This window comes from Typopeltis vanoorti, chromosome 24 (assembly GCF_054136105.1).
Source record: "Typopeltis vanoorti isolate ZY-2024b chromosome 24, IOZ_Tvanoo_1.0, whole genome shotgun sequence".
Lineage (NCBI taxonomy): Eukaryota > Metazoa > Arthropoda > Arachnida > Uropygi > Thelyphonidae > Typopeltis > Typopeltis vanoorti.
Window position 1 is genome coordinate 25150227 of NC_143572.1, and position 14417 is coordinate 25164643.

At 34.0% G+C, this 14417-nt stretch overlaps 1 protein-coding gene across 13 annotated transcripts in view; it reads left to right on the forward strand.

Moving 5' to 3' along the window:
- LOC150093031 (terminal uridylyltransferase 4-like) overlaps positions 1-14417 on the forward strand; it is a 621373-nt gene that overhangs the window by 230461 nt on the left and 376495 nt on the right. For all 13 annotated transcript variants that reach the window (XM_090413455.1, XM_090413456.1, XM_090413454.1 and 10 more), the window contains one exon: positions 13100-13210. In XM_090413455.1, the coding sequence (XP_090269581.1) occupies positions 13100-13210 (111 nt within the window). The remainder of the gene's footprint in view (positions 1-13099; positions 13211-14417) is intronic.

Sequence of the window (14417 nt, forward strand, 5' to 3'; positions counted from 1 at the left end):
TATCTGGGAATGGGGGTGAAGAATATGTGATCCTATAAACTCTAGACTTTCATATTTGTATTTATGATGGGCATAATTTAAAAAAAGAACTAACTTATGAATAGATGGAAAGGGAGATTTTTGTAAAATATAAATCACTTACAAGTACTATACTGCAGAAGCAAGAAAAATAAGTAGTTTTATTGTATTGAATAAGGTACAGAGACATTTTCAGTCTGTGTAATATACTCGTCAACAAATAGTGGAATTAGAGACAACTAGGATAAAAAAGACACTACCTAATGAAATGTCTCCTCCCACAGAAACTATGCTGCATAGACTGTAGCAAAACTGTTTGTTGTACTGCCAAACACAGCATTTGAAAATTTGAAATTTTCGATATCATTAAGACAAATCACAAATGCCAACTTTAAATAAAATTCTACTGAAAGAGTTGCGACAAACATAGTGCATAAACTTTGTGTCAGTGAGGCTGCCTGCCAGCCCAATGCGAGAGCAGCACACAAGAAAGTGACAATAAAATTCTACCCAAGGGGTTGCAACTAACACAGTATGAAAATTTGTGTCATATTAGCCTGCCTGCATGATGGGGAAGAGGCACCCAAATGGTAATGAGAAGTCCTATTGGTGGGATAAATGTGCGAAGCACTTCCCAATTTGAGCCTGTTAAAGTGAAAATCTGTTCCTGATCTATTTGGCTTGAACTCTGCTCATCTCAAAGCTTCTCTTCCACAGTTTTTTTTAGCTGCTTCTTAAGTATAATTATCTAGAATTTTACCTTGACTACTTTGCAGGAAAAGTCCTCCATAATTATGACATTCAGGTTATTTCCTTTTTTATAGCTAGGTGCAATGGGAGCTCATCTCCAATTATCTGGAATTTGATGTACTGACCTAGCATTCTGAATGCAGTACAGCCACTGTAACACTTTTTATACCTCCATGTTTGAGCATTTCTTGTCAAATTTATTTCATGCTATGGCTTATTCTTTACCCTAAGTATAGATTTGTACTCCTGACTGCACTCCTCTTGAATATTTTTTACCACTGTTCTGTCACTTTTTCGATCATTTAAGCAGTCTTTCAAAGTAATTACTATTGACTTCTAGAATATCTTTATCACTTTTTTTTTTGTGTCACCTTTATCATTTTAGATCCTTTTTATAGTATTCTTTCCTCTGGTTTGAAGCTTTTTTCACAGGCCTCAAGAACATTTTGCCGCCTTCCTGTTAATTCTATATTTTGCCAAAGTATTCCCATGTGTTTTGTTCCACTACTTTTGCATGCTTTGTTTTCTTACATTTTCTCCATACTCTCTCAGAGCACATGCAGACCTAATTGCTAGGAACTTTCAATATTTCTTATTTTCAAGGTCTGCCAGTTGAACATCTCGAGTTCACCATGAAGTTTGGATTTTTCTATTTATACAGATAACTTTAATTATTTTGAAACTTTCTTAGTTTTGATTTTTATGATATTCATTTTTATCCAGCTGAAACCTAAATGGTGATCTCTCTTTATTTCAGATCTCCCATATACTCTTTTCTCCTGAACCAGCATAAAAGTATTGCTGTGAACAATAACATAGTGAGTAAGAGTTTTCTATTTTTTTCCCCTTTTTTTTTGTGTGCGTCTGCGTCTTTTTCACTGTGTGAATTTATGCACATCTTTATACTGTAATATGGCGTTTGTAATTTTTGTTCCATATCCTGAATAGAAATCCATCATGTACTTACCATTATTGCTACTTTTGCTCTTTTCTCCAAATTTTATGCAAACATTTATATATGTGTGTGTGTGTGTGTGTGTGTTATTCTTTTCTTACTCTACTGTTTAGATCCCCAGTAAGAGCCAGCTTTTACTTTTTTTTTTTTTGACTGAAGATTTCCTTAATGACAAATAAATTCTCCATTTTGATTTTCACCCATATCACCACTTGAAAGTGCAAAGCATTCAATAATATATTTATGTTTAGTGTTAATTACTACTCCTTCCTCTTCCCCATCATTATGTGCTGAATTATTTTTGTGTGATGATTAATAACATCTTTGTTTTGGTAATACCAAGTATGTCAACATGTTACTTAAACATTTATATACAAAATTATAGCCACCTGATTGGATAGAATATTAATCCAGATTGCTATATTATTCATTTCAATTATTATTGGCCCAGATAGAATCCTCTCTCTCTCTTTTTTTCTCCCTCCCCCTCCTTTTGCAGAAGGTATGTGGATGATGTTTGGTGCATCATGAACACTGATAAAATACAAGAATTGATAACCAGTTTTAATGCTTACAATAACAACTTACTCCCCCCCCCCTTAGAAAGAGAAATAGTAATTCTGCTAATATGTGTTTATCATCCCTTTATAATAAAGTTAGCATTCCTTCATATATTCAGAAATATTGATTGACAGAAGGTGATGATGATTTATGGTTTTAATGGTGCCAGGGCAGCAGAGATCATACTATGCTATATCAAAGATTATAGCAGTACCCAAGGTAAGACAATCACAAACATTGATGCCCACAGTCGGATTTTGACAGAAGGAAATTGATTATTTAAGAAAATTTACAGACAGATGCATCCAGTTCATCTTATTTAATATGTCATTAAAACAGCACAAGTCTCTGTAATAAAGCAATCATATGTACTTTCCCCCAATAAAGTAATAATCCATAATAATAATCCTTAAAATGCATTTTAGAAAATGTGGAGTGTTCAGTAATATTCATGCTAAACATCAAATTAAGCAGCAGCACCAAATTAAAAATATAAGGTCTATATTTGTGTTACTGAAAAAAACAAAGAGGGATAGAGGGATTAGCAGTTTGGAATTTAGCACCGACATTGTATTCTGTATTGGCTTAGAACCACAAACAATATGATTGCTGAAGTTTCACTTATTCTTGCTGAAGCCTTGTCTCATTAAACAAGGTTATCATTGAAGATAGGTGTTATCATTGTGAGAAGTATCACTGGAAAAGAAGTGGAACCCACAGGAGAATTAGAGAAGTATCATGTCAGCATAATTGGTATTACTGAGATACTACTAATTAACTAAGATGTTATATTCTAGCAGCAGCCACCAAGAAAAGGAAGGAATAGGTATAATATTCAACACAAGACAGGAAAGTAAATTCCTTGAATGGCAGCAATTCCAAGTAGAGTGATTTTCCAAGTGGATTGATATTAGGGCAGATTTTAAAATTAGAATTATATAATGAGCATTATTGCTCATACAATTCCCACAGAAGATTCTACTAAAGAAGAGTAAAAAATGTTTTGAGTTATTAGAGAGGGCTGCTGATATAAGATTTTAAAATTAGATATATATAATGAGCATTATTGCTCATACAATTCCCACAGAAGATTCTACTAAAGAAGAGTAAAAAATGTTTTGAGTTATTAGAGAGGGCTGCTGATATAAAGAAAAAAGAAAAGCAGATCCTTGTGAAAGATCTAAAGAGCAATCTAAGAAATCAGTACCAGGTATACATTATCAGAATGGCAAGTTCTCACACTTGAAGAATTGGATAAATGGTAGATTACTGCAATTACATTAAATGAAACAAGGTGTAATGGAACAGTTGCAGAAAATATTCAGGAATGAAGTTAGGAGAATATGTCAGTATGCATCAAAAACCTGAAATGAGAAAAGGCAGTGGGAGTAGAAAATGTTTGACAGGAATGTTCAGTTATGAAGGCAAAAAAAGTTTTTACCTTATCTTCATAATTCTGAAAACTGAATTTCAGATGATTGGAGTAGAATTATCATAGTATTCATCTATAAAAATGGAAAATAACACTGAATGTGAGATTTACAGAGGAATTTCTCTACCAAGTGTTCCAGTTGTTGAAAATTTTTCCACTTGGTTATTTACTATAAATTAAAGATGCCAAGAAATTATATTCTTGATTTCATCCCTTATCCAAGTGTAGGCCAACAAAGTTTGTGCAAGAAGTCACTTCACCTGCAAACTTTGTTAGCTTGCACTTTGATAAAGGATGAAACTAAGAATATAATTTATTTTTTAATAAGTTAATGCCTTTTTATTCCCTTATAGGGAGTAGGCGAGGTCTTTTTACCCTATCTAGCATTTGGATACTGAGTAGGCAGTTCAATCTCCACTGGTAGTGAATCAGAGATAGCTGGCCTATATCTATCACTAATTATGGGCAGCAACCGATGAAGAGACTGGCAAACAAGTGCTGCCATCTTTTGGTACCTAACCCTAACAGGATATGTTACTGTCTGAAATAATGTGGGGTCTATGATCGATTTTCTTGAGTTTACAGGAGACGAAAAAAGTTTTTTTTTTTTCAGTTTTTTTCTCCCAGAAACCTGAGTTTCTGGGAGACAAAACTCACTTGCCTGTGCCAGAAATCGACTAACTCAGGAACTGGTTGAAGAAAGGCTTAGAAAAAGTTCCTCCATTCGGTGACTAGATGAACTGTAAGTCTATCATCGGGCAGCCTAGTGCATAGGATGCAAGCACTGCTTCCACTGAGCCACAGGCTCAAATTTCTTGGCATCTTTAATTTATAATTCAAGTGTTCCAAGTATGATTTATGCAGGGATACTTGAAAATTAGCTAAGAAAAATTATGGAATAGAAACTTTGGGGAAAAACAGTCTGGTTTCAGACCAAACGGTCATTCTCAGCACCAAATTTGTAATTTAAGAAAAACAGTCTGGAAGTTATGGGAATATAACATGGATGTGTATTTAATTTTGTAGATCTGAATGGTACATATGATAAAATATCAAGCAAAATCCATTGGAAACCCTATAAATATGAAATATGATGCAAATTAGACATTATACAGTGATATGTGTATAGCCTGTATTTAGTTGACTAAGCTGTTAGAATTAATGGTTACAGAAAAATGGTTTGATGTATGACTAGGCATAATTATATTATCATTTTACTTTCATGATCTATTTAGATTATATTATGAATGATAGTGTCATTATTTTTTATTTTATTTATATTATATTGTTTCATATATTTTATGCAAAAATCAGAAATTTTCAACTCAGCTATTTACTTTATGCTGGTCTTTATACTTTTAAATATTCCATATTTATACAAAACATGTATGCTTTAATGAAATAATTATTATTTATTAATCCTGAAACACGAGGCCAAAGAACAGCAATATCCACCATATCAAGCAATGAATGTCCAGAGCTTGCAAATCACTCATAAAGTGTAGGATGAAAACCATGGCTTTCTTTCTTTGAAAGAAATGATGCCAAACTTGATCAAATGTCTTGGAAATATTAAGAGTGACCATATGAAATTCTCCAAGTATTTCTGTATCATGTGTCCAAAGGTGGGTAAAGTTATCAAGGAGGTGTGCTGTAAAACAAGAATGGCAGAATCCATATTGGTTATCACTGATTAATTGATGAATCTCCAGGTAGCGAAGAAGCTGTTGTCGATGGTCTTCTCCATCACTTTTGAGAATAGTATAGAGATGAGGGCAACAGGGTAATAGTTTGATGGCTGACTTTTATCACCTTTTAGGCACAGGCTGGATAAAAGCTTGCTTCCATGCCTTTGGATAGATACCAGATGAATTGGACAGCTTGCAGATTTGATTTGATTTGATTTTTTTGATGCAAAGACATTAAAGGTCATACTGTGCCAGGACACAAGTCACATCAGTATACATATGGTAATTGGTTTGTAGGACAATCACAAACGATTATGCCCTTGGTTTTTGAACCCACAGCCTCTTTGCTGAATATGCTAACCACTTGGTCAACTAGGCCAGCTAGCTTGCAGAGGTGAGACTGATGGATGTAAGTTCTGTAGTGCAAGCTCTTAATACAAATGGAGAGATACCATCTGGGCCAGAGGACTTATTAAAATCAAGGCTATTGAGTATTTTTCTGTTGTTCTTCTCATGAAAGATCAGAAGAGGCATACTGTGATGGTTTATGGAATAAAATGGATGGGATTTGTCTTTTTAAAACAGGAGTTGGAGAAGAAGACTGATGCCAAGCAGGCTGCTTTATATTTGATGTTCTCATTCCATCAGAATGAGAGAGAGATGGAAACATAGGACAGAAGTTTTGTTCAACAGGCTTGGTAAAGGACCAGGAGCTCAACTGCCATTTGAGTAGGAAGATAAGCTTAGTACATTTGGCCTTTACAAGTCTGATTTAAAGATTTAATTTGTTGATTTTCTTTTTTTTTTGCAGTTTTTAGGATGTGGTGTAAGCTATGACTGAGTTTTTAGCTTGAGTGTATGTTGAATTTTTAGCTTAGACTGCTTTGACATATATGATGGAAAACAAGGCTTCAGTAAGGGTTGAGAATTTTTAGTACAATGTATAATAAAGGTATTCTTTCCAGCAAGAATAATTTCAGTTATTAGATAGCTTGTGCTTGTATCAGGAGAGCAGACCATGAAAAAGTATTATAGAAATTCTGTTGATAATCTCAGTTGGCACCATTGTAGTGCTATAGGATATGAAACAGAACTGAAATTGTCTGTGGGCATCTGTATTTTGGATGTTGAAATTTTCAGGCAAGGTCATTTCACTTCTTAGATGACTAGACTGTATGTGAACAGCATTCAGAAGAATTCAGTAAATAATTGAAGATCCCAGTATGTAGAAAAAGAAACATGGACAAGGTTGTGTCAGTTGCCAAGAAGAGAGCTAATGTTGTTGGTGTATTTAGAAAGATAGCCAGGTTAAGAAAAGGTCCAGTGTAGGGAAAATGATGTGGATTATCTGTAATTATGGTTGGTACACTAACAATCTGCATTAGATCATTACTGAAAAGCAAGCAATTTAGCTTCTTTTCCAGCTTAGTCTGTAAAGTTAGAGAAGGATGAATCAGAATTTTGGATGTTGAAATTTTCAGGCAAGGTCATTTCACTTCTTAGATGACTAGTCTGTATGTGAACAGCATTCAGAAGAATTCAGTAAATAATTATATTATTATTTACAGTATAATTATCATTATTTACATTACAGTAAATAATGATAATTATGCTGAAGATCCCAGTATAATTATCAGAATTAGAAGGGCAGCAAATGGATCATATAAAGAGGATTCTAGGTCTGATAATTTTTGCTATGGTATATCAGACTTGACCAAAGTGTGTGTTCTATTCTTCTTATTGAAGACATCATGCATAATGTATTGTTTCAACTTTAGGTGAGCTGTAGTCATAGAAGATGTAGCTGAGGTTCAGTGATGAATAACAGATTGGGTTTAGATGTCTAAGTGGTGGTAGTTCACATCATTGATGCTGGTAAAGTCTATGAGGAATTTTTTTAAACCTTAAAAAAAATTTTTATGCTGTCATTCATGATAGAATGTTAGGAAAAATTTATACAGTAGGGGTAAAGAACTTGTAGACATGACCCTCACACAGGGAGTGCTCAGATCCCAATCCAGGTATGGCCTGGACAGTATCTCTTGCAAGTTGCTGTATGCAGGCTCTCTCTAGGCACAACCTGGCAGGGTAAGCAGGTAGTAGAGTTATTTGCCAGCTGATTAGGAAACATCCCAATATATTTCCAATAGGTCCTGTGTACTATCTTGTGGGCCAGCTTGTGGAAATTGCTTTGTTTCTGTATCCTCAAATGGAGGAAGTGCTGGCTTCCCAGTTATAATTAAGGTATGGAGACCATGCCTGATAAAGGCATCACCCACATTGCATGTAAGAAAAAGGGGAGAAGGCAAAAACTGGAGTTGCCATTAAGACAACAACAGACACTTTATTCTTCTAATAAGCTGGGCTGTGGTGTTTCACTAGGCAATGAAACTCACCTACTACCTAGAAGTTTATTTGTGCATTTACTTATTTATTTATTTTTGATATTTTTCCCACCTATGAAAAGCTGCAAAGGTTACATTTAGGCACTGTGGTGTAAGTGGGTTTTTAAATTTATTTATTTTTACATGACCTGGGAAGTCTGCTCTAGAGACCAAACATGGAATCTCTTCAAGCTGCTTTATGCTTCTAATAAGCATTACAGTAGTCTTATTGGATGATGCAGTTCATCTTCTATCTGAAGACAATCACAAACATCTCTGCCCACAGTGAGATTCAAGCCCATCAACTGTTGGAATGTACCATCTCTCACAACAATCCCATAATAGATTGCATTGCTAGGCAACCGTTTGCTTTTTATTTTCTGGTCTTTCCTTCATGATAGGGAGGATCCTTTATGCTCAAATGGGAATTTATAACTTCCATTATTAAGAAAATGATGCCTACAGAGATTATTAGTTTATTCCCCCCCCCACTATTACTTTTTATTAGTTTTGTTAACATTTTGGTATTTTATGTTTTGGTAAATTCCACTTACTGGTCACAAGTATAAAACTTATTTCTCAGACAGTTATTAAATCAAAATTGAAACTGCTATTTTATACTGTATTGTTAACTATGATAGAGTTTAATTTCTATCATTATGTTTGCTTTTGAGTTGAATAAACTGGCTGGCTGTCTTACTGCAAGTCCATGATGCAAGTCAAGAAATACCAAAATAAAGTGTTTTTGTTTTTTTCAGAATTTTATTGATTTATTTTTTAAACGATTTCCTTGTTATTTTGAGTATTATTATATTTAGTGTTGGATTTGGTGATAGCCTCAAAACATACAGTTGTTAATGAAGTATTAACACTTCTGCCAGTTAGTGAGGTATTTAGGAAATAATTGTTTAGGAAGTGGTGAAACCAGAAAAGATTATTACCAGAAACAGATATATGTGGACTTATAAGGTAGGTGATTTTGGGAAGCTCCGTAGTCATCGAGTATCAATACGTCCGATTGATGTATTGATGCTGTGCAGAAAAGATGTTGATGGTCCATGGGAATTCATAAGGCAGTATCTGACACAAGCAAGTCATGAATGCATATAAAGAGAGATAATTGAGTAAATGGAGTAGGAGTAAAATGGATGAATAGTGAAATTGAGCAAGTTGTGTTGGAAAAGAAAATGTTATGGAGGAGGTACAAGACAGTCAGTGGCAATCAAATGCATGAGGAGTATAAAGTGCAGGCTAGGAAGGTGGCAAGCAACATCAACTTCTGTTTAGCAATCATTACTTCCAAGGAGCATTCTGTTTTAATATTCTCTAAAACCTTCTTATTGGTCATTCTTGTAGTCTATGGGATTCTTAATAATCTCCTCCATACCCATAATTCAAAATCAATTCACTTTCTGTCTTCTTAATAATCCAGCTTTCACACCCATACATCACTACTGGAAATACCATTGCTTTAACAATTATTCTAACTTTCGTGGCCTTACGTTCATAATTTTTTTCAGGTTTAACATCACTTTTTTTTTCCCCCATGACTATACTTCTTTTAATTTCGTCTTCACATTTACAATCCTTTCTGATTCTGGATCCAAGTAAATCATAACTTTTAATGATTTCTATTTTATCTCCCTCTATTATAAATTCATTTAAATTGCCAGAAGCCATCACTTTTGTTTGCTGATGTTTAAATTAAGCCTGGCTTTGTTACTTTCTGTCTTAACCAATAGGGTTGTATTATCTGCATATCTTAAATTATTTATTTTTCTGCCACCAATTTTAATTCTATCTAGATCTTTGTCTAAATCAGCCATTTTCATAATATATTCATTAAAAAGGTGACAGTATACAACCCTGCCACACCCTTTTTTTGACTCAAACACTATTTATTTCCCCCAGAACTGTTTTTACTTTACTGAAGCTTCCTGGTTGTCATGCAGGCTCTCTTATCAAGAGAATTAGATGTTCAAGTATTTGATCTCATTACAATCCACAGTCTGTTGTGATCCATGCAATCAAAAGCTTTCTTGTAATCAATAAAATAGATGAATACTTACTTCTGAAATTCTCTTGTTCTTTCTATAATCCATCTCATATTTGTTATTTGGTCTCTAGTTCCTTTACCTCTCATAATGCCTGCCTGTTCTTGTGGCATTTCTCTATTCACATATGGCTCCAACCTTTGTTGGATCACTTTCAGCATAACTTCTTGCATGTGAAATTAAAGCGATGGTTTTATAATTCTCACAATTTCTGGGATTTGATTTTTTTGGAATTGGGATGAATCTAGGCCAGTATATTTTCTTCCAAACCTGTTGACAAATTTTAGTAAACATATTCACTACTTTATCCCCACTGCTCTCAATAATTCCATTAACACACATCAGCTCCAGGAGCTTTTCCTTTTGGCAGCTGTTGCATTGCTGATATCACTTCACTTTTCATTATCAAGGATTCCTCAACAAATCTCTCCTTTCAAATTCTCCTTCAATATTATTTTTCTTGTACAAATCCTCTGCATACTCTTTCCATCTTTTTTTCACTGCTTCTTCAATCAGACCTGAATTACTTTTTACAACTAGGGATAAACTTCCCTGTAACATTTATTTTTCTAAAAAGATCATTTGTTCTATTCATAATATTGCTTTCTTCAATTTCCTTGCACCTTTTGTTTAAATGTTTTTCCTTATCTTTTCTAGGCTGTCTTTGGAAATTTGTACTCAGTTGTCTAACTCTTTCTTTGTTTCTCTGAAGTTTCATTTTTCTTCTTTCATGTGCTATTTGAACAGCTTCTTCTGACAACCATTTACAATCTTTCTTTCTTGTTGCTTTATTTAGAGTCTTCTTTGCTGCTTCTATGAGTATATTTTGTTTCTTCCCATAGTTCTTCTAATTCTCTTCTTGTTTTCTCCAAACGTTTTAATTTTTTTCCAACTTATACTTCAAATGTTCATTTATATCATTTAAATAAAATCTGATACTACTGTCCTTTTGTTTCTTCTTAGCCCTAATTTCAGTTTAACTTCAGCTATCAATAATTCATGATCTGTCCCACAGTCTGCAGCAGGTAGTATTTTTGCTAATTACACAAACAGAACACACCCTTGAGAACCATAGTGAAACAGTATTGGTTTCCCTTCTTATAAAGTGGCCAAAACACTTAGCTTTATAGCTCCCTCATTACTGGCCACACATCTTCTCATGTTAAAAATTCTGTACATTTCATATCTTGCTTGTCAGATATGATCCTCAAAGATACTGGTATTGTAGTTAATTTTGATATAACTTTCCTGTTCACTAATGTACTCCTAAAAGAAACTTCAGATCCCATTCATATTCTCTATCCCTCTGACATATCAGCCTTATTCACTTTTACCATTTACCCTGGCTACTTTACTTGTCAGAGAAAGAGGCACAGCTATGAGCACCCCCCCCCTCCCCCCCCACACACACACCAATCTTTTCATGGAAAATTTTTAAAATACAGCTTTAAATTCTGTCTTTCTCAAACCCACAATATGGCTACACACTGCTGATGTGTTCTCCATTTGGTCACATGGTAAGGATGTGTAAATGTTTTTATCTCACCTAAACAGCCAACACCCGAGTATCTATTTCTGTTATAAAGGAAAACAGTAACTGTCTGTTCTTCTTCTTTGAGACTAGTCACCTGGCTACCCAAAGGATGCTTATCCTTTTCGGTCTAAAGAAACTTTATCCACATACATACATACATCATTTATATCCCCCTCCTTCCCTCACTCCTTCCTTCTTTCCTTCCAATCTGTTCAAAGGACAGGTTGGAAGAACAGTTAACATCAGTCTAGAAGAACATTGAAACTGTGTCTATTTTCTGCATTACAGCTATTCATGAAATGGTTGACAATGCTGGATACAGATCACCAAATCCAATGGGAAGCGGAATCATTCCCTCTTATACAGAAGCAGATATAAATGACAGACTATTTTTGGGTTCCACTACTGCACTACAGCATTCTCGAAACCTAAACAAATTTGGCTGCTTCACATTACCAAAAATCTGGGAGGCCATCATTTTGAGACCTTAATAAGATTCCATTGCCACAGCCCTAGAGAGTGCCATTTAGGACTAAGAACCCACCACTTACAGTTAGTTTGTGTTTGCCTTCCTGCTAGTATGTTTGCATACATGTACTTAGCATATTTCTTTGTGCCCATGAAGATGTCTTGTTGACCAAAGAAAATTGGTGAATGGAAGCTTGTTATAATGTAAACTTAATTGTATACTACTCTCATAGTATCCTCTATATCCCTTGAGGAACACTATGAATTTTGAAGAATACAATAATTATGAAACAGTAACACCTAATGAAATGCAATGGGTCATTTTTATTACTATTTTTATTAATTTTGATGAAGTGCTTTGGAATTTGTATATCCCTCATGCCCATGCATCTCTGTAAACAGAGAAATGTTAATTTAATGACAATTTCAATTTTTGGATTGGGTGCTCATCTCTTTAAGGCAAGCTCTTAGCAAGCACCTACTCATACTTGGTCTGCAGATAGTGATTGCAGCTTTACAGAGTAATGGGAGGCAAATGTCAGCACTTATGTATAACACAGAATTAAAAAAAAAAAAAAAAAAAAAGGACAAGTCAAGGAACCAAGCCTGCCTAGTTGGCTGAGTGGTTAGTGTATCTGCTCTCCACGGGTTTTGAATCCCACCTGTGGACATGGATGTTTGTGATTGTCTGTGGAAATATAGTGGTGGTGATGATGGATGGTAGATGACATTGATTTGAGTGGTGAAGACAGAGAGTTATAGAGTAGATGGACTCCATGGAGGTGTCATGTAATAATAATAATAATAATAATAATGATAATAATAATTCTCTTTGTTGGCATTGAATTGGAAATTATTTGTTAGAGTTTCTTGTTGGTTAAAAAGCTAGGAAAACTGGGAAAAGTTGGGAAAACTAATAGCACCTCTAATGACCCTTTGTCATTACTTGAAAATACAGCTTTAAAAAAAAATAGTATGAAAAAAATACTCCAAGGAATAGTATGAAGTGATAAACAGAAAATTTTCATATGAATTACATTAGCCTTCACTATGCATGAAAGAACGTTGATTCTGGAAATATTCGTTTTTATCAATAATTCCAGAATCATTAAGTATAATTCCATAATCCATTTTATATTTTATGTTTATAGCTACCTTTGAAAAAATTGTCTTTTAGTGGAAAGTCTTTACTGTTAGTATTAAATTTTACACGATATGCAAGTACACATTTGTTTTTCCTTCTAATTTTGTTTAGGAATGTGAATTTTCAGATGATGATGGTGCTTTGCACTCTATGTGTTATCCCTTAATGATGATTTACTTTCTTCAGCAACATAGTCCACCTGTTCTTCCTGTGCTTCAAGAGGTATGGATAGAAATCTTTACTTTATTGCATATTTGGAAAAATAAATAATAGAATGTATATTTTAGTAAAATTGTATGCCATTTTTACAATTGAAGCAATATTTGAGACACTTCAGATGAGTTATATAAACCACCAGTATTGTTGAAAAACTTAAAACAGAGGAACCACAGGAAGGCAAAGTTAGGAAGGGCTGTAAGGGACATTCCCACTATAAAATGGTTTCGAGTTGATCTGGAAAAAAACAACAACAAACCTTGTTCAGTGGTCAAATGATAATGAATGTCAGTTTGGTATTGCTAAGTGTAAGGGTATAATACAATATACCCTTTATTAATAGGTATATTAATAAAGGGTATATTGTATTATACCTTTATTAATTATTAATAGTATAATACAGAGTATTATATTATTAATAATTGGCTACAAATAGTGAAGCTAGAGACATGGTGTGTGTGTGTGGGGGGGGAGAAGATAATGGCAGACAGAAAGTTCATGTTAAAAGGCCTACATTTGTAAGGTAGTTAAGTCATCGCATCAGATGACTGAAGGTAATTGTTAATAGTAACATAGTCGTAGGCATGATTAACTCTCTATACATGTAAATTACATAAGGACAATAAGGAATTTAATATAAATCTTATATTGTGTGATGAATATCTCATCACATCATCAGAGTGAATGCACAGACAGAACAGATCATTACATGAAACTAGAAAGGCGTTGCAAAGTCATTAGAGTGCTTCGGTTCTACTGCTTTCCAGCTGATCACATGATACTATTAGTAACCACTGGAAAATGGAGAACATAGTCATTAACACATTTATAAACAAACATAGCCAAAGGACACAGGAGCACAAAACTTGCTATAAAGATGTAAAAGTGAATATCTTACAGAGAAGGTTTAAAAACAAAAATTATTTAATTAGAAATAAAGTGAAAATTAAATTATGATATTTGCATATTAAATTACATATAGAGGCATTATTATTAAAAAGATTATTTGCATACAGCGAATAGGTGTATGTAAGATGACGAATAAAATCCACCTTTACTTTCTGAATTTACTACCCTATTCAATAATTTTGCTTGAGAGACTAGATTTCTCACTGTCATTCTCACACTCACTCGCTTCATGGGCTTTCATGCAAACTCACTTGCTTCCACTCTAATTGCTTAAGTTTCGTTTCCCTGAATTTGCACTTCAGCA